The sequence below is a fragment of the Homarus americanus genome, unplaced genomic scaffold (genome assembly GCF_018991925.1).
Source record: "Homarus americanus isolate GMGI-L3 unplaced genomic scaffold, GMGI_Hamer_2.0 scaffold32929, whole genome shotgun sequence".
NCBI classification, from domain to species: Eukaryota; Metazoa; Arthropoda; class Malacostraca; order Decapoda; family Nephropidae; genus Homarus; species Homarus americanus.
Window position 1 is genome coordinate 13,963,452 of NW_024737097.1, and position 20,834 is coordinate 13,984,285.

The 20,834-nt window shown below is 48.3% G+C and overlaps 1 protein-coding gene across 1 annotated transcript; it reads right to left on the reverse strand.

The window, feature by feature from the left end:
* Nucleotides 1-3,159: 3,159 nt before the first annotated feature.
* LOC121873119 (titin-like) lies at nt 3,160-20,320 on the reverse strand. Its single transcript, XM_042376432.1, has 3 exons — nt 20,187-20,320; nt 7,741-8,960; nt 3,160-7,682 (listed from the first exon to the last, which is right to left on the reverse strand). Exons 1-3 carry the CDS (start codon nt 20,318-20,320, stop codon nt 3,160-3,162), a joined length of 5,877 nt encoding a protein of 1,958 aa, XP_042232366.1.
* Between the last annotated feature and the right edge of the window lie 514 nt (nt 20,321-20,834).

Below are 20,834 nucleotides of genomic sequence, written 5' to 3' on the forward strand. Positions count from 1 at the left end.
AGGGAGGACATGTGTGGTGGTGGCAGGAGGGAGGACATGTGTGGTGGTGGCAGGAGGAGTACATGTGTGTGGTGGCAGGAGGGAGGACATGTGGTGGTGGCAGGAGGAGCATGTGGTGGTGGCAGGGGAGGAGCACATGTGTGGTGGTGGCAGGAGGGAGCACATGTGTGGTGGTGGCAGGAGGGAGTACATGTGTGGTGGTGGCAGGAGGGAGGACATGTGTGGTGGTGGCAGGAGGGAGGACAAGTGTGGTGGTGGCAGGAGGGAGTGTGTGGGGTGGCAGGAGGGAGGACATGTGTGGTGGTGGCAGGAGGGAGGACAAGTGGTGGTGGCAGGAGGGAGGACAATGTGGTGGTGGCAGGAGGGGAGTACATGTGTGGTGGTGGCAGGAGGGAGGACATGTGTGGTGGTGGCAGGAGGGAGGACAAGTGTGGTGGTGGCAAGAGGGAGTATATGTGGTGGTGGCAGGAGGAGGACATGTGTGGTGGTGGGCAGGGGGGAGACATGTGTGGTGGTGGCAGGGGAGGACATGTGTGGTGGTGGCAGGAGGGAGGACATGTGTGGTGGTGGCAGGAGGGAGTACATGTGTGGTGGTGGCAGGAGGAGTACATGTGTGGTGGTGGCAGGAGGGAGTACATTGTGGTGGTGGCAGGAGGGAGGACATGTGTGTGTGGCAGGGAGGAAGGACAAGTGTGGTGGTGGCAGGAGGGGAGTACATGTGTGGTGGTGGCAGGAGGGAGGCATGGTGGTGGCAGGAGGGAGGACAAGTGTGGTGGTGGCAGGAGGGAGGACAAGGTGGTGGTGGCAGGAGGGAGTACATGTGTGGTGGTGGCAGGAGGGAGGACATGTGTGGTGGTGGCAGGAGGGAGACATGTGTGGTGGTGGCAGGAGGGAGGACATGTGTGGTGGTGGCAGGAGGGAGGACATGTGGTGGTGGGCAGGGGAGGACATGTGGTGGTGGCAGGGGGGAGGACATGTGGTGGTGGCAGGAGGGAGCACATGTGTGTGGTGGCAGGGGAGGATGTGTGGTGGTGGCAGGAGGGAGCATGTGTGGTGGTGGCAGGAGGGAGGACAAGTGTGGTGGTGGCAGGGGGAGGACATGTGTGGTGGTGGCAGGAGGGAGCACATGTGTGGTGGTGGCAGGAGGAGGACAAGTGTGGTGGTGGCAGGGGGGAGGACATGTGTGGTGTGGTGGTAGGAGGGAGCACATGTGTGTGTGGTGGCAGGAGGGAGGACATGTGTGTGGTGGCAGGAGGGAGGACAAGTGTGGTGGTGGCGGGGAGGACATGTGTGGTGGTGGGGAGGAGTACATGTGTGGTGTGGCAGGGAGGACATGTGTGGTGGTGGGGAGGGTACATGTGTGGTGGTGGCAGGGGAGGACATGTGTGGTGGTGGCTGGGGGAGACATGTGTGGTGGTGGCAGGAGGGAGTACATGTGGTGGTGGCAGGAGGGAGGACAGTGTGGTGGTGGCGGCGGGGAGGACATGTGGTGGTGGGGAGGAGTACATGTGTGGTGGTGGCAGGGAGGACATGTGTGGTGGTGGCAGGGAGAGTACATGTGTGGTGGTGGCAGGCGGTGACTCGAGTCGTGAAATAGCACCACCAATTGTCAGTTTATAAGTGTAAGGCAGGCAACACGAGCGTCGCCAGGGGAGGTAGTGTGTGTTATAAGGGGGGTGCAGGCTAAGGGTTAGGAGAAGGGGGTTAGGTTAGGTTAGATTAGGTTAGATTAGGTTAGGTTTGATTTGGTTACTCTTAAGGTAAAATAAGTTGGGAGGCTAATCTTACGGTGATTCATCCATCTTCACTCCATCAGAGGTGTTAACACATTACTATCAACCTGTACTTAGGATTAACGAAGCTGTACCTATATGTGTGGCTTCAATAGAATATCGATTAGTTAATGACCTGATCATTACCTGACCCCCAAATCCCCTTAATAAGATCAGCACAAACCGCCAACCAGCTTGTTTATACGGCGATTGTTTGTTACGGCATCTGGTCAAGTCGACCCAGACCAGAGGTGAACACTAATCACCCGAGATTAACCGATCATCTGGCCCGGGATGAATAATTGAATGGGATTTACCTGCTGGACAATTTGGGCTCACGAGGGTCAGAATCTGTGGCAGGTGTGGAGGGAGGGTGGAAGGAGGGAGTGAGGGTGGGTGAGAGTGAATGAGGGTGGAAGGAGGGAAGGCAGAGAGAGGGAGGGCGGGTTGGAGGATGGGTGGAAGGAGGGAGGAAAGGGAGGGAGGGTGGGTGGAAGGGAGGGAGGGTGGAAGGAAGGGAATGGGGTGGAAGGTCATTGTGTTAGGTGGTTGATGGTAGGAATAAGATTGTTTCTCTCTCTCTCATAAGGTATTGTGTGTCGCAGGTGAATGGCGGTTCAAGCTTCACGGTTAATTAGTTAGTGGAGTGTTCAGATGTTTTATTTTAATTGGTACATAATGGGAGGGGGACGGGGGTGGGTGAAGGGTTGGTACAATACTTGAGGTTAGGTTAGGTGTTAGCTCCGTCCTCCATTGATCTGTTATCGCCTGCAGCTGCTTGTTGGCTCTTCTCTCCTCCACCTCCCCTATACCATCACCTGCCAGGGCGCGAGACGTGACTGGGGAGGTGGAGGAAGACTGATGAGGAATGGGGATTGTAATGTTGTGTATGTAATGTAATGTACAGTATGTATGTATGTATGTATGTATGTATGTATGTATGTATGTATGTATGTAACAAAAGTACAGTCACCCTATCCCTGAGAAAGTATGGCAGTACCTGTATTACTCTGCCATAATTATAACCAGCATCCCCTGAGCAACGCTCTTGTGCATTATGCAGAAGACCCGACAGCCGCCCTTATCCACTACCTCCTAAGATGTCCCCACACACAACGTGGTATCACAGGACCTCCACGACTGAGGAGACGATGATCCTCCCAATACTGGCCAGATATTATGTAAATAACATTGATTATGTGTTAAGGAATATCAGCTTTAGTAAAATATTTATAATGTATATCATGTACACTTCGCAGATGCTTCTGGTGTCATTGTACAGGGGTACCTAGTGACAGCACTAGGATCCCGCTTCCTCTATCAAGAAATAAACAATTGAAATTGAAAATTATAACCAGCAAAGTAGTCCCACAGAGCGGTCACACTACTAGTAATGTTTCTTTAAGTAGATACAGAAAGTTTTCAGAGTAATAATATTCTTTAAAGTCTTGAATGAAGTGACGTATAAACATGTTCTTGAAGCTACCAGAGACTCGAGATACACCAGCGTAAGAATACACAGAGGAAGTGACCAATGATGAGTTCGTTTCCTTCTGGTGGGGAGCTTGAGGTCTTCTGGTGGGGAGCTTGAGGTCTTCTGGTGGGAGCTTAGGTCTTCTGGTGGAAGCGAGGTCTTCTGGTGGGGAGCTTGAGGTCTTCTGGTGGGGAAGCTTGGTCTTCGGTGGGGAGCTTGAGGTCTTCTGGTGAGAGCTTGAGGGTCTTCTGGTGGGGAGCTTGGAGTCTTCTCGGGAGCGAGTCTTCTTGGAGAGCAGTCTTCTGGTGGGAGCTTGAGGTCTTCTTGGGGGGCTTGAGGTCTTCTGGTGGGGGAGCTTGGTCTTCTGGTGGGGGCTTGAGGTCTTCTGGTGGGAGCTTGAGGTCTTCTGGTGGGGAACCCAGAGTCTTCCTGGTGGGGAGCTTGAGGTCTTCTGCAATTGGGGAGCTTGAGGTCTTCTGGTGGGGAGCTTGAGGTCTTCTGGTAGAGTAGCTGGAGTCTTCTGGTGGGAAGCTTGGAGGTCTTCTGGTGGGGAGCTTGAGGTCTTTGGTGGGGGAGCTTGAGGTCTTCGGTGGTAGCGAAGTCTTCTGGTGGAGTAGCTAGAGGTCTTCTGGTGGGGAGCTTGAGGTCTTCTGGTGGGTGAGCAGAGGTCTTCTGGTGGGAGCTTGAGGTCTTCTGGTGGGAGCTTGAAGGGTCTTCTGGTGGGAGCTTGAGGTCTTCTGGTGGGTAGCTTGAGGTCTTCTGGTGGGGGCTTGGGGGTCTTCTGGTGGGGGCTTGAGGTCTTCTGGTGGGGAGCTTGAGGTCTTCTGGTGGGAAGCTGGAGTCTTCTGGTGGGGGCTTGAGAGAGAGTCTTCTAGTGAGTAGCAGGGTCTTCTGGTGGGAGCTTGAGGTCTTCTGGGTGGGTAGCTTTAGGTCTTCGGTGGGGAGCTTGGGGTCTTCTGGTGGGGCTTGAGGGTCTTCTGATTGGGGAGCGAGGGTCTTCTGGTGGGGGAGCTTGAGGTCTTCTGGTGGGTAAAACGAGGTCTCTGGTGGGAGCTGAGCTCTGGTGTGATAGCTTGAGGTCTTCTGGTGGTGAGTAGCAGGAGGTCTTCTGGTGAGTAGCTTGAGGTCTTCTGGTGGGAGCTGAGGTCTTCTGGTGGAGAGTAGCAGGAGTCTTCTGGTGGAAGCTTGAGGTTCTTCTGGTGAGAGCTTGAGGTCTTCTGGTGAGTAAGCAATTCCTGGTGGGGAGCTTGAGGTCTTCTGGTGGGGAGCTTGAGGTCTTCTGGTGGGGAGCTTGAGGTCTTCTGGTGACTTGAGGTCTTCTGGTGAGTAGCTGAGGTCTTCTGGTGGGGAAGGTCTTCTGGTGTGGAGGCTGAGGTCTTCTGGTGAGAGTAGCTTGAGTCTTCTGGTGGGGAGCTTGAGGTCTTCTGGTGTGGGGAGCTTGAGGTCTTCTGGTGAGTAGCTTGGTCTTCTGGTGGGTAGCAGGTCTTGGTGGAGAGCTGAAGGTCTTCTGGTGGAAGCAGGTTCTTCTGGTGAGGCGAGGTCTTCTTGGTGGGGGAGCTTGAGGGTCCTTCTGGTGGGAGCAGGTCTCTTCTGGTGGAAGCTTGGGGTCTTCTGGTTGGGGAGCAGGTCTTCTGGTGGGGAGCCCGGAGGTCTTCTGGTGGAGAAGCGAGGTCTTCTGGTGAGGTAGCTTGAGGTCTTCTGGTGGGGAGCAGGGTCTTCTGGTGAGGCAGGCTTCTTCTGGTGGAGTAGCAGGTCTTCTGGTGGGGAGCGAGGTCTTCTGGTGAGCTTAGTCTTCTGGTGAGTAGCTTGAGGTCTTCTGTGGGGAGCTTGAGGTCTTCTGGTGAGGAGCTTGAGGTCTTCTGGTGATAGCTTGAGGTCTTCTGGTGGAGGCAGGTCTTCTGGTGTGAGGAGCAGGGTCTTCTGGTGGAGAGCTTGAGGTCTTCTGGTGGGGAGCTTTGGGTCTTCTGGTGAGTAGCTTAGGAGGTCTTCTGGTGGGGGAGCTTGGAGGTCTTCTGGGAAGCAGGGTCTTCTGGTGGGGAGCTTGAGGTCTTCTGGTGGGGAGCTTGAGGTCTTCTGGTGGAGGCAGAGGATCTTCTGGTGGGGAGCTTGAGGTCTTCTGGTGGGAGCTTGAGGTCTTCTGGTGGGAGCTTGGAGGTCTTCTGGTGGGGAGCTTGAGGTCTTCTGGTGGGAGGCTTGAGGTCTTCTGGTGGTGGTAGCAGAGGTCTTCTGGTGTGGAGAGTAGCTTGAGGTCTGGTGGAGAGTAGCTTGGTCTTCTGGTGGAGTGGCAGCTTGAGGTCTTCTGGTGGGGGAGCTTGAGGTCTTCTGGTGGGGGAAGCAGGGGTCTTCTGGTGAGTAGCGAGGTCTTCTGGTGGGAGCTTGAGGGTCTTCTGGTGGTGGGGAGCTTGGAGTCTTCTGGTGTGAGAGTAGCAAGGTCTTCTGGTGAGTAGCGAGGTCTTCTGGTGAGTAGCTTGAGTTCTCTCTGGTGAGGGCTTGAGGTCTTCTGGTGTGAAGAGCCTTGAGGTCTTCTGGTGGGGAGCCTTGAGGTCTTCTGGTGAGGAGCTTGAGGTCTTCTGGTGGAGGAGCTTGAGAGTGTCTGGTGTTGGGTAGCTTGAGAGTTTTCTGGTGGGGAGCTTGAGGTCTTCTGGTGGGTAAGCAGAGTCTTCTGGGTGAGAGCATGAGGTCTTCTGGTGAGTAGCTTGAGGGTCTTCTGGTGGGTAGCAAGGTCTTCTGGTGTGGGAGCTTGAGGAGTCTTCTGGTGGGGAGCTTGAGGTCTTCTGGTGGAGAGCTTGAGGTCTTCTGGTGGGGAGCTTGAGGTCTTCTGGTGGGGGAGCAGATCTGGTGGGGGAGCTTGAGGTGCTTCTGGTGGGGAGCTTGAGGTCTTCTGGTGGGGAGCTTGAGGTCTTCTGGTGGGGAGCTTGAGGTCTTCTGGTGTGAGTAGCTTGAGGGTCTTCTGGTGAGTAGCTTGAGGTCTTCTGGTGTGAGTAGCAGAGGTCTTCTGGTGAGAGCTAGCAGAGGTCTTCTGGTGGGGCTTGGAGTCTTCTGGTGGTAGCAGGTCTTCTGGTGGTGGGAGCTTGAGGTCTTCTGGTGGAGCTTGAGGTCTTCTGGTGGAATACGAGGAGTCTTCTGGTGGGAGCTTGAGGTCTTCTGGTGGGGAGGAGGTCTTCTGGTGGGAGTTTGAGGTCTTCTGGTGTGAGAGCTTGAGGTCTTCTGGTGAGTAAGCGGAGGTCTTCTGGTGAGGAGCTTGAGGTCTTCTGGTGAGAGCTTGAGGTCTTCTGGTGGGGAGCTTGAGGTCTTCTGGTGGGGAGCTGAGGGTCTTCTGGTGGGGAGCTTGAGGTCTTCTGGTGGGTAGCAGGAGGTCTTCTGGTGGGGGAGCTTGAGGGTCTTCTGGGTGGGGAGCTTGAGGGTCTTCTGGTGAGTAGCAGGAGTCTTCTGGTGGGGAGCTTGAGGTCTTCTGGTGGAGTAGCAGGGTCTTCTGGTGGGGAGCTTGAGGTCTTCTGGTGGGGAGCTTGAGGTCTTCTGGTGGGAAGCGAGGCTTAGTGAGGTCTTCTGGTGGGAGCTTGAGGTCTTCTGGTGGGGAGCTTGAGGGTCTTCTGGTGGGGGAGCTTGAGGTCTTCTGGTGGGAGCTTGAGGTCTTCTGGTGGGGCTTGAGGTCTTCTGGTGGGGGCAGGGTCTTCTGGAGGTGAGAGTGGGGTCTTCTGGTGAGTAGCAGGGTCTTCTGGTGGGGAGCTGGTCTTCTGGTGTGAGTAGCAGGGAGGTCTTCTGGTGAGGAGCTTGGGGTCTTCTGGTGGGGAGCTTAAGGTCTTCTGGTGAGTAGCAGAGGTCTTCTGGTGGGGAGCTGGGAGGCTTCTGGTGGGGAGCTTGAGGTCTTCTGGTGAGTGGCTTGAGTTCTGGTGAGTAGAAGAGTCTTCTGGTGGAGACCTTGAGGTCTTCTGGTGAGTAGCAGGGTCTTCTGGTGAGTAGCTTAGTCTTCTGGTGAGTAGCAGGTTCTTCTGGTGGGAGCTTGAGGGTCTTCTGGTGAGAGTAGCTTGAGTCTTCTGGTGGGGAGCTTGAGGTCTTCTGGTGGGGAGCTTGGTCTTCTGGTGGGGAGCTTGAGGTCTTCTGGTGGGTAACCTTAAGAGATCTCTGGTGGGGAGCTGGAGGTCTCTGGTGGGAGCCAGGGTCTTCTGTGGTAGCAACAGTCTTCTGGTGGAGTAGCAGGGGTCTTCTGGTGGGAGAGCGAGTCTTCTGGTGGGGAGCCTTGAGTTCTGGTGGGGAGCTTGAGATCTTCTGGTGGAGGCTTGAGTCTTCTGTTGAGGAGCTGGGGTCTTCTGGTGGGGGCTTGGGGTCTTCTGGTGGGGGCTGAGGTCTCTGCAGGGGAGCTGGGGTCTTCTGGTGGGGAGCTTGGAGGGTCTTCTGGTGGGGGCTTGAGGTCTTCTGGTGGTAGCTTGAAGGGTCTTCTGGTGATGAGTATCTTGAGGTCTTCTGGTGAGTAGCAGGGGTCTTCTGGTGAGTAACCTTTCTGGTGGGGAGCTTGAGGTCTTCTGGGTGAGTAGCTTAGTCTTCTGGTGGGGAGCTTGAGTCTCTTCTGGGAGCTTGAGGTCTTCTGGTGAGTAGCTTGAGGTCTTCTGGTGGGGAGCTTGAGGTCTTCTGGTGTGAGGAGCTTGAGGTCTTCTGGTGAGTAGCAGAGGTCTTCTGGTGAGTAACCCAGAGGTCTTCTGGTGAGTAGCAGAGGTCTTCTGGTGAGGCTTGAGGTCTTCTGGTGGGAGCTGAGGTTCTTGGTGGGGGAGCTTGAGGTCTTCTGGTGGGTAGCTTGAGGTCTTCTGGGGAGCTTGAGGTCTTCGGTGGGGAGCTGAGGTCTTCTGTGAGTAGCTTGAGGTCTTCGGTGGGGAGCTTGAGGTCTTCTGGTGAGTAGCTTGAGGTCTTCTGGGGAGCTTGAGGTCTTCTGGTGGGGGAGCTTGAGGTCTTCGGTGGAGAGCTTAGGTCTTCTGGTGGGAGCTTGAGGCCTCCTGGTGGGGGAGCTTGAGGTCTTCTGGTGGGAGCTGAGGTCTCTGGTGGGGAGCTTGAGGTCTTCTGGTGGGGAGCTGAGGTCTTCTGGTGGGGAGCTTGAGGTCTTCTGGTGGGGGAGCTGGAGGCCTGGTGAGCAGCTGAGGTCTCTGGTGAGTAGCTTGAGGTCTCTGGTGGGGAGCTTGAGGTCTTCTGGTGAGTAGCTTGAGGCTCTGGTGGGGAGCTGAGGTCTCTGGTGGGGAGCCTTGAGGTCTTCTGGTGAGTAGCTTGAGGTCTTCTGGTGGGGAGCTTGAGGCCTCTGGTGGGGAGCTTGAGGTCTCTGGTGAGTAGCTTGAGGTCTCTGGTGAGTAGCTTGAGGTCTCTGGTGGACTTTAGGTCTCTGGCAGAGCAGCTTGAGGTCTTCTGGTGAGTAGCTTGAGGTCTTCTGGTGAGTAGCTTGGAGGTCTTCTGGTGAGTAGCTTGAGGTCTCCTGGTGAGTAGCTTGGAGGTCTTCTGGTGGGGAGCTAGGTCTTCTGGTGAGTAGCTTGAGGTCTCTGGTGGGGAGCTTGAGATCTTCTGGTGAGGAGCTTGAGGTCTTCTGGTAGGGAGCTGAGGTCTTCTGGTGGGAGGAGCTGAGGTCTTCTTGGTGGGGGAGCTGAGGTCTTCTGGTGGGAGCTTGAGGTCTTCTGGTGGGGAGCTTGAGGTCTTCTGGTGGGGAGCTTGAGGTCTTCTGGTGGGGAGCTTGAAGATGCCTTTGATACAGATAGAATTTCGTTTAATAGTTCAAGCTTAGTAATTTTGATTGCAATAAAAATTAATGTTGGTTTGAATTATTAGATGGCGGTCACACCTAGAGCCGAGCATGAAAGGTGTTTTGATATTCCATTAATGATTTGTATTTCCTTCTACTCTAAGACCATGACTCTCCGCCGCTTATATACAATATGTTATAATCACTCAAACAAACTCAACTCCAATCACTTATGAACAAAACGTTAATCAGAATGTCACACAGACCCCGCCTCCCTCCCCTACCCGCCTCTCATCCTCTTTGATGGCGACTAATGGATGAGGGGGGGTTGTCCGGAGCATTAAGACACCTAACATAATATCAAGCACCATACACAGAGAGTAAGCTCAACCCATGGCCTCAAGGAGACGCTTCCAGAAGCAACAGAAACAGCAGCTAGGGAGGATTAATTATTTTTTAATTACTGAATCGCAAATCCTGACGGCCCACAAGATTGAAATCGCGCCTCCGTCCCCATTTTTCCCGCCAATTCATTAGTAAAGACAAAGGGTCTGGAGGGTTACGGCGCCGCTGTTTCGACTATTGCGGCGGCCGTCGATTGACTCGTGATGGGGAATGATGGAGTGTGTGTGTGTGCACAACACACACACACACACACACACACACATATATATATATATATATATATATATATATATATATATATATATATATATATATATATATATATATATATATATATATATATATATATACAGGGCTGCAACCGTGTTTCTTCCTTATATTTATCAGCATCTGATGATTTACTTGTATATATATATATATATATATATATATATATATATATATATATACTCAAGATAAACATATTTAGTAATATATCACTTGTACCAACAATAGTCAATATACTCCTATATTTTATCCTTAACAATACCAGCGACGGCAAATTAACTCATTAAAGTTATATTGATAAGCAACCGTGTGCTCGACAACCATTAAACTTGATTTCCTGGGAGCCAAAATATCTCGGAAGGCGTCTCTGGGGACTCTCAGGAATCAATCAATCTCGCAGCTTCTAGATAAAAATTCCCCTTAATCTCCCAGCCGCCACTATGATAATCAGAGGCTAAGATTATTGTCTTGGGTTGCCTCCGGTCTCTGCAACCCGGTCTCGCTGGCTGGAAGATCGCTTTTAAGTTTTCCCAGGGTTTTGAGTGTATCAGGAGGGCGTCACAGATGGAGTGTATCAGAGAGTATTGTAAGGTAAAGAAAGATATAACCAAGATGTGACGGGAGGTGAATGTTTAGCCTTGGTTCTCCAGGAGGTAGAAGATGTTTAATTATGTGTTTCTCTGGTTGAATGTTGAGATAGGGCGGAGGGTGAGGCAGCTGTTGTAATCTGCTGTGAATGTTTCTTCGGATGAAAGGTGTAAAACATTCTCATCTAAGGGAACCTGGTTAGAGTTTTGGAGGAGATTCATTTTGTGTCTTAGGGAAGGTTGTTACCATTATCCATGATTTTATTATTTTTGCCATTATCCACGAGGGAAGATTTTCACCATGTTAACAATATATGGGACGATGAGGTGTCATAGTACTTCAATCTGTGAGTACATCTCATAGCATAATATAACATAACACATCATTACACATCACATCACATCATCACACAGCACAACATATCACAACACACCACAAAACACCACAACACAGCATAACACCACAACACAATAACACAAAGTAGAAAAACATACATAATCCCAGAAGTTGTTGTTGTTGGTGTTGCAGGTAGTGGTGGTAGAAGCCTCTCCATAGTGGCGTGTCCAGAGAGGGACTTGAAGGGCGTTCCAGACTGGTGCTTCAAGAGGGAGAAAGTTTAGATAGGGTTCCCTGGATGATATTCTAGAGATGGAAGGGAATTTTAGGTGGGTATTCAAGGCCTGTTGTTGGTGTTGTTGTTTGTTGATTAGTATTAAGGTATTGTTTAGGAGGGAGTGATGGTGTTGTTTAATGGTTTTTATAAGGGGGTGGGGTTTTATAAGGGTCGGGTCAGGGGTTTTTATAAGGGGGCTCAGGAGTTCTAGAAGGGTTGGGAGTTTTCATTTTTTTTATAAGGGTGATTTCAGGGGTTTTATAATGGGGCAGGGTTTTCAGGGGTTTTATAATGGGGAGGGTTTTTTCAGGGGTTTTACGGGTTATTTCGATCCTGAGTTTTAGGTTTTTGTTGGGAATGTTTTTGTATTTTTTCTGGGGTGGTGATCCTGTAGGAGGTGTTGTTGGGTCACTGTGGGTGAAGTGGATCAGAGGAGGTGTGGATCGTGGGAGTAGGGGTGTGGATCAGGGGAGTGTGGATCAGGGGGTGTGGATCAGGGGAAGGGTGGATCGAGAAGGTGTGGATCAGGGAGAGAAGTGTGGATCAGGGGAGAGAGGTGTGGATCAGGGGAGGGAAGTGTGGATCAGAGGTGGATCATCATTATAATTTATTAGATGATTTACTGTTTGTTTGTGATTGTTTATTGTTTGTAAGTGGAGGAATTGTGGATTGAAGGATAATTCCATAGTTTTTTCAAGCTTGATATGGAAAGATGAGTTTTTCTTCTTTTACAATTATTATATTATTATTTGAAGGTTTTCTCACGATATAATCAACCCACATAAGGATTCTGTGCACTCGACATGTGATTTTTGGTTAGTGTTGATGTTATTGAAGCAGGTGATATAATGTGGTATTTAGAGCTAAAACTTTTCTAATATCTCTCTTATAAAGAACTTTTTTACAGTCTGATGGAGGTAAAATTGGCTGACTTTCCTGTGTACAAATGTCATGAATAATAACAAATCGGTTGATAGATGTGATGGTGGTTTGTGGCCTCTGATTATATATATATATATATATATATATACAGAGGTAGATAAATATACATAGTAAGTATAATATAAATCCTAGGTAACAGCAGGTAACAACTTGTGTCTTATTACGTAGCAACACCTTCTTCTGAGGGACACGGTCACACCTGGTCGGGGGAAACAAGAGTAAATAAACAAACATGTGATCTTGTCTAATTACTGTATTAAGGAAGGCTAAAGAAGCAGTTAGGCTGTTTATCGTGTACCCATCGTCGCTAAGGATTTCTAAAATACCTGAGTTGAGCCTTTGAGGACTTAAAGTAGTACAGGGTGTCCATAAATGATTACCCCAAAGCAGTGGTAGACCATGCTTTAATGAGGGTAATCATTTATGGACACCCTGTATATTCTGTGAAGGGTGTCTTAGGAGGGGTTGAGTCTGGTCCGAGAGAGAGAGAGTGAGTGAGTGAGTGAGTGAGTGAGTGTGTGTGTGTGTGTGTCTGTGTCTGTGTGTGTGTCTGTGCCTGTGTGTGCGCGCGCGTGTGTGCGCGTGCGCGCGCGTGCGTGCGTGCGTGCGTCCAAGATGTTGACTTTGTAATATTTTTATGTTTATTCAATTTTTGAAACTGTCGAATTGGATTTTCTTAGATTATGGTGTAAACTTGGTTGATGGAGTTGTCTTCTCTACGCATCGCACGCACGCACGCACTCACGCACGCAATGCACGCATGCACTATATCATCAAGGTTCAGAGGCTGGCAGACAGGCCCTCGTAGACACGCTGTAATGTTCCCATCAACCACCACCTCGAGTATCAGCTTCGTCTGGCAACAACCGGAGAAAAAAAAATTCCATAATTCCTTCAAGTAGAAATGCTCATTAATGTTTATTTAAGAGAAACAATCTTCCATCAGTTGTGGGACGATACTTAGGGGTCAGACGAACACTGAGAGACCCTGAAGTAGGTTGTGGTGGGCCCCCTTGCCAGCACCAGCCACCACCACCACCAGCACCGTCGGCGCCCCCGGCTGGAGTGAGTTTATGCAAGAATGCCTCTCTTCCACCAATTAAGTGCGTATAAATCTACTTAAAGAATGTAGCGCCTCTTTTTCTGCTCCTTTCGGCGGGGATAAAGCAACGCTCATTACAGCCGTGTGCTCAGATACTCCCCGCGTGGCTCACCCCATCGTAACATTCCTGTTTTTATCGTTTTTCCCGTGTGGTGCCGTGTGTCCCGCCCGGCGCTAATACGGCCCGGAACTGGAGATGTGTCTAGTTATGAGAGTGTTATTATATCGCGGTGCTTGTGAGGAGGCGCTAGTGTAATGCCTTATATGGAGCACTTCTTCCTAAAATGTGAGTTTGCTGCGGTGCTAATGATCAGTGGTGAGTGGGTTGATGGTGTAGGAAGGAGCGGTATTTTAGCGGCAGGCGATCCATTCCCATGTTTCCTCAGTGTGTACTTCCAGATCACGGCCTCTTTTGCACCATTGGAGAACGTTAAAATAAAATACTGTATAGCCTGGCCCGCGTAACGAGCGGGAGCCGGGCCTGAGATATTGCTCGATCTGTGAGTGTCGGATTATCATGGCGGGCAAGACGGCGGCGGCTGGGCTGGGCTGGGCTGGGCTCGGCTCGGTTCCTGCTCTTCCATAAACGTTATTATGTGTTCCCACCTTTACTATTCCTAGCTGGACTCATCACATACTAAAGGTGTACAACGCTTGTATAATTTTGTCTCATTCAGGAAGTGTTAAATATATACCTTGACCAGCGTAGGGGGAGAGAGGTTTACACCATTCTCCTCACAGGGCAGTGTGTGTGTGTGTGTGTGAGAGACACCACCGTGCTGGAAGGTAGACAGGTTATACTTCAGACATGTAAGATGTTTGTACAGTAGTTGTCGAGTGTTTGTTATTATTACAAGCATGAAGCTGTTATTGTTGGTTGTGCGTCATTACTGAAGTATGTTTGGTTTGATGTTACTGGTGGTGATTGTTGGGGGTGGTGGTGATTGTTGGGGATGGTGGTGGGGGTTGTGATGGGATGGTTGTGTTGGGATGCGATGGTAGTGGTAGGGGGTGGTAGTGTTGTTGATGGTAATGTTGTTCATGATAGTTGATGATCATGGTGGTTGTTGTGGTAATGTTGGTGGTAGTGTTGGTGGCGGTAGTGATTGTATACAGAGATAAAGCCAGACGTGAGACTGATAATAATACAACGGTGTGTAAAATGTTTCATATACCTGATAAGATTAAATTGTAAACTTATAAAGCACTACTCTGTTCTCTAGAGGAATTTCAGAACTACGAACGTTATCAATACCCTCGTAAATGAAATAAGGAACCAACTGAAAACATCATCGAATCAAGACATATAATAAATTCAATTGATTCTATATTTTACTTTATTTTATATCTTCATTAAGGTAAATTTTCACTGATTTTCATATATATTTTTTTATATTTAAGTTATTTTAATGTTTTAGTTTGTCAGATAATTGTATCTTATGAATATTTTATCTAGAATGTATACCTAGATATTATTAATTATTTCTTAGACGTTTTATAGAATGAGAGGTTAGGTTAGGTTAGGTTAGGTTAGGTTAGGTTAGGTTAGTGGGGAAGTGGTAAAGCGTGATGGGGATGGCTGATAGTGATGGTGAAATGTGAAGGGTGGTAGAAATGGCCGATGGTGAATGGTTATAGTGAAGGGTGACGTGGATGGGTGTTGGTGAAAGGTGATAGTGGTGGAATAAGAAAAGGTATGATAGTGATGGTGGGTGATGAAGTGGACAGTGGTGATGATGAAGTTTTAGTGGTGAGTCGTAACAGTAGTGAGGAGGGAGAGAGGGAGGGAAGGAAGGGATTGGGGTTGATAGTGAGAACTGATGATAAGGGGGGGGGGAGAGGGAGGGTGGGTGTATCGTTGACTATGAAGTTAATTATGAGGACCCAAGGTTGAAGTTCCTCGCCCACTGCCGCGCCGCCTACTGCTGGGGTTATGCACCACCTCAGACGTGCTCCTGTAATAAAGAGGTTGTAGCTCCTTCCACCTGCTGAGGATTTGTACTTTATCCTCTGTAATCCCGGGTAAAAATAGGTGTTTCCCCGCCAGCAACAAAGTCCGCACGGGAGAGAAAAATCCTGAAGCGCCGTGCGGGTTTCGGGGAAGAAATGATATGACTCGCCGATCAGAAACGCTCCTCCGGGTGGCTGTGGTGGTGTGAGGCATCTTATGGTGCTCGAGAAGTGACCTTTGGGTGGTTGTGGTAGTAAGTGGTGTCTTATACTACTACCTTAACGACCTTTGAATGGTTGTATTATAGTGACGTCATATACTGTTAAGCGTGACGTCATATACTGTTAAGCGTGACGTAATATACTGTTAAGCGTGACCGAGATAGTGTACTTTATTTATTGTTATTCATCCGGAGGTGTTTTGTTTTGTATTTTCATCTCGGCGTCAGAGGCAGGATGATAACAGAGTCGGTCTTGCTTGGCGGAGAGCAGAGGAAGACTTCATAAACGATAACACATTTATACATTATTGAAAGATAGATAGATAGATAGATAGATAGATAGATTGATAGATTATTATTTACGTACACCGAATATTTTCTACGTCGAGTACAAAAGACGAATGAGTTCCTTAATTGCCAAGTGTCTCCCAGGAATCTGTGTGTGTAAGAGTACAGATTGTTTGAGTCCCAGCTAAGATTACTACGTGAGTGTGGTGGGCCCCTGTCACCTGCCGAGTGTGGGAACGTTGATTACCACACTGAAGACACGTGACTGACTGGCCAGAAGTTAGCTGTGGTCATTACGTTGTGTGTGAGAGTAACAACAACGGGAGGAACAGCCTGAAGAAGAAGGGGTAAAGTTGTAAGCTTCAAGTGGCTGATGTACACAGTGGGGAGTCTCGCCCTCACTCATCCACAGGTCACTTGTTTCTGTGTCTCGGTACAGTGTCTCGGTACACTGTCTCTGTCTGTGTACTGTACCCTCGCATGAACCTATTCTAAACTTGAGATTCGCGAGAGCATTTTATCATCTAATTATCAAATGTAAATATAAATAATACTTAATAAATAGAATATAGTTATTGTGATAATTTTATGACCTTAATGACTCTGTTTTTATTAATAGGAGTTAGTATGAATGTTTAAGTTTATTACTATTGTTTGCATGTATTTGACCCAGACTTTTAACTTTCAGTAAGATATGCTGATAAAGTGTTCCAGGTTTTTATAGTTATTGGTTAGGTTAGGCTAGGCTAATTATGAAGCATCTTTTTCCTCCCCTAAAGCAGCTATATCTTGTGCTGAAGCCTGCACATATACATGAATATAAACACACACACACACACACACACACACACACACACACACACACACACACACACACACACACTCTCCTACATTACCAGCCACGCGTGGTCACGGTTGACCTGTCCTCGTGACTGATCAAGGATAACCCTTGCCGCCAAGCCTGAGACGTGGGTGCCTTCTGTGGCAGCCTGACCCAAGCCTGAGACGTGGGTGCTTCCTGTGACAGCCTGACCCAAGCCCAGAAGACGAATTGTAACAAGCAGGCTGGGCGATGGGTGGGCTTACGACACGGTTATACGTTTATGATGGTGTGTGGATTTTGTAAGACTGAGCTGAGCTTCAGTTAATCTGAGGTGAGTGTTCCTAAGCGTGAGCCCAGTATGAGCCCAGAGTGAGCCCCTAGGTAAGCCCAGAATCAGATACCAATGACCTGAGCCTTCACTCGCAGGCAGTTGCATTCTTCAGGTGGTGGGCTCGATCCCTTGGGCTTGGAAGGAAAGTTAAAATTACAGTAACATAGATCATTCCTTAGTTCAGGGTTAAACTTGAAGGCAAACACCGTGTAGGGCTGAGAGTAGTGTCGAGTGAGACTTGTCGTGGGTTGAGTGACGTTGTGTTTGGTCCGTGGTGGTGTGGGAACGGTCTCTTGTCGTGAGTTAAGTGACTTTGTGTTTGGTCCGTGGTGGTGTGGGAACGGTGTCTCTGGTGTGGGTTAAGTGACTTTGTGTTTGGTCCGTGGTGGTGTGGGAACGGTCTCTCTGGTGTGGGTTAAGTGACTTTGTGTTTGGTCCGTGGTGGTGTGGGAACGGTCTCTCTGGTGTGGGTTAAGTGACTTTGTGTTTGGTCCGTGGTGGTGTGGGAACGGTCTCTCTGGTGTGGGTTAAGTGACTTTGTGTTTGGTCCGTGGTGGTGTGGGAACGGTCTCTGGTGTGGGTTAAGTGACTTTGTGTTTGGTCCGTGGTGGTGTGGGAACGGTCTCTCTGGTGTGGGTTAAGTGACTTTGTGTTTGGTCCGTGGTGGTGTGGGGTCTCTCTGGTGTGGGTTAAGTGACTTTGTGTTTGGTCCGTGGTGGTGTGGGGTCTCTCTGGTGTGGGTTAAGTGACTTTGTGTTTGGTCCGTGGTGGTGTGGGAACGGTCTCTCTGGTGTGGGTTAAGTGACTTTGTGTTTGGTCCGTGGTGGTGTGGGAACGGTCTCTCTGGTGTGGTCTTGAAGTGAACTCAGGCTTTACGTACATTGTTTGGTCTCTTAGCATTTCCTTTATAAGATTTTGTTAAACTTTTTCAGGTAAATTAAATCACGTGACTGTATTTACCAGGATCACGATGAACTTAGTCACTGATAAATTCACTGTCGTATCTCATAAATAATACATTACTATCGCTTCCCATTGTGACAGACTTTATCGGCTATTTACCACATGTTTCATCAACTCGTAAAGTAATGTAATTGTGTTGGTAAGTGTGTCAATAATGGTTGTAAGTGTGTTAATCATGGTCGTAAGTGTGTTGGTAAGTGTGTTAATAATGGTTGTAAGTATATGGTTTCTAGGATTAGTTTTATATAAGTAGAAGAGATTATTGCTGTCGCCTCTGTCCCCGTCACCTACCACCATTACTACCACACACACACACACACACACACACACACGTACACATATACATACATACATACATACATACATACATACATACATACGACACGGACTTCCCACCTAACGCTGGGGTTGACAACATTTACCTTTTTTTTGGTCATCTGTGTGTGTGTGTGTGTCCACCCCCCCCCCCTCCTCTCCCTGTGTTCATGGGTACCAAAGGGATGAGAAGTCTGGGTGTCCGTATCTCCGTGAGTGTGTCCGTGGGTCCCTAGATGTCCGTATGGGTGAGTATATTGTTGATGTAAACTTGTCACCAGTTGTCTACACCGCCCGATATTTATTTATTATGTGTTCAAGAAGGTCCGAGTGTTGGCCAAGTGGGAGCACGTGGCGTGTAGTAATGACGTTAATAAACCAGCTATTTAGTCTGAAACCTTTTTATATTGACAGATATCAACAATGGATACACCCCTTGGAAGCTTCGTTTAATTGTTTCATAGTAACACCAAGGCTGGGAACAAAGATCAATACCTGGACACTTATTCTTCTTGATCAGCTCACGTTTCAGTACCTCAGTAACCATCATCACAACACTATGGTCAGACACAACAATATTCTCACACACGAAACTTTCACACGGATGTATTAAGATTAAAACACTGAACTAATTATTAAATCAATTAACAAATTCACATAACGTTAACTAAACATTGACAGGGTGAGGAATTAACAGTGAAGTTAATGTAGTTATGATAACAATTAATTGTAAAAAAGAACAATGAAGTTAAGTTTAAATGTAGAGGTACTGTACAAGGGGCTACCACGAGAAGCACACGAGTGGAAGTGACTGTTTGTCTGTCTACATGAGGAGAGACAGTGAATGAGGTGTCTAGTTGACCCATATTAGATTCCTCATTCACTGTCCGCACCAGACAGAGGAGCCTAGACATGGAGCTGTGCACAACACAGTCACTCCTCACGCAGGCAGACAAACCAGCCATCTCCACAAACAAACAGTCATTTCCATGTAACTTCACTGTTAATTCCTCACCAGTCGTGGTTTAGTTAACTCTGTGTGAATTTGTTAATTGATTTAATAATTAGCTTAGTGTTTTAATCTTAATACATCCGTGTGAAAGTTTCGTGTGTGAGAATATTGTTGTGTCTGACCATAGTGTTGTGATGATGGTTACTGAGGTACTGAAACGTGAGCTGATCAAGTGTCAAGGTGTTCATCTGTGTCCCGGCCTTGGTGTTAGTATGGGTTAGTGGTAAATATTGTTACATATATACATACATACAGTACATTTACTTTATACAAGATCGGTGTCTCGTAATGAGTTATATTTTAAAACATTAAGATATAAACACACAAGAAAACTTCAGTAAAAATCTAATATAATTATGATTCACGATATATGAGTCGGCTTGTGAAACGCGATCAACATAATGAGTGAGGTGTTATATGATAAACACCAAGTTAAATTACATAATCAGCACCGTAAGATATTTAGGCTGATACTGTACCCAAAAAGACATTAAAGTATATAGGAACATAAGAATGGAGGAAACTGCAGCGGGCCTATTGGCCCATACGGGGCAGTCCCGCTTACACCCAACCCCTATCGCTCATATATCCATCCAACCTAAGTTTGAAGCTATCCAGCGTATTCGAGTTAATGATGATATTTGGTAACTTGTTCCAGTCGTCCACAGTCGTTTTTTTTTGGGGGGGGGGGGGCACCCCCATACATCCTTGTGTAAGGTGAAGCCCAGAAGCGTTTACAGCGCCCAACAGGGAAGCATGCTAAGTTCATGCTTGCCTTTATGTCTCATGAGTTAAGGGCGTAGAAGCCTGAAGAGTCAGTGGTTCATGTCATCAAGTTATTGGAAGCCCCAACAACTCCCTTAATACGACTTACAACTGGTACCTACTTTACTGCTAGGTGAACAGGGACTAATGGGGGCTAGGACGTATGTCCAAACAACTTCCACCGGCCCGGGAATCGAACCCGTGACATCTTGCTTGCGAGGCAAGAACGGTACCGCTTCTACCGCAGGCCCCCCAGACGTCCACGACTCTATTTCCAAACCAATGTTTACCTATCTCGCGCCTAAATCTAAATTTGTCTAATTTAAAATCATTGCTACGAGTTCGCTCCTGGTTGGATAGTTTGAGTACCTTTGTTATGTTACCTTTGTTTACACCTCTATCATATTGTCCCTCACTCTTCGTCTCTCGAGGGAGTGCAAATTAAGATGCTTTAACCTGTCTCTGTACACAAGGTTCCTATTACCCGGGATTAGTCTTGTCATTCTTCTCTGAATTCCTTCTAGGGATTTTATATCCATTCTGTAGTACTGTGACCAGAACTGAACTGCATAATCCAAGTGAGGTCTCACAAGCGCAAGATATAGTTTTAGGATAACCTCGCTAGCCCTGTGACTAACATGCCTTTGCACGAACCCAAGCACTTTGTTTGCCTTGTTTCGAGCAAATACACACTGTTGACTTAGTTTAAGAATCCGACTTATCGTTACTCCCAAATCTTTCCCACAGTCAGATTTCTCTATAACAACGTTGTTCATCTTAGGGTCTTGGACTTGAAGCTCTGATGAATGAAGTTATATCATCTTAGGGTTTTGGACTTGAAGCTCTGAAAGATGAGGGCATATCATCTTGGGGTCTTGGATTTGACGCTCTGATAGATGAAGTCATATCGTCTTGGGGTCTTGGACTTGAAGCTCTGACAGACGTAGGGATTTCACCCGGGTTCCCCAAGACCTGAAAAACACAACAGTTCAGTGAGAGATAAAGATCCACTTGTGTGTACAGGTTAAGAATATGAAGCCGAGTAGAAGAAATACCTCACCTTGGTAACTCATCCCCATCACCTACCTCACCTCTACCTCTTACCCCTCCCCCTCACCTCTACCTCTCACCTCTACCTCTCACCTCTACCTAATCTCTACCTCATCCCTACCTCATCTCTATCCTCTCCCTCTGTACATCTAATTAATCCACCTTATTTATTCATCCTCCTGTTTATTGAGAGGTTCCCGTCTCCCTTGATTCACCCTGAGCAAATATGGGAGCATATAC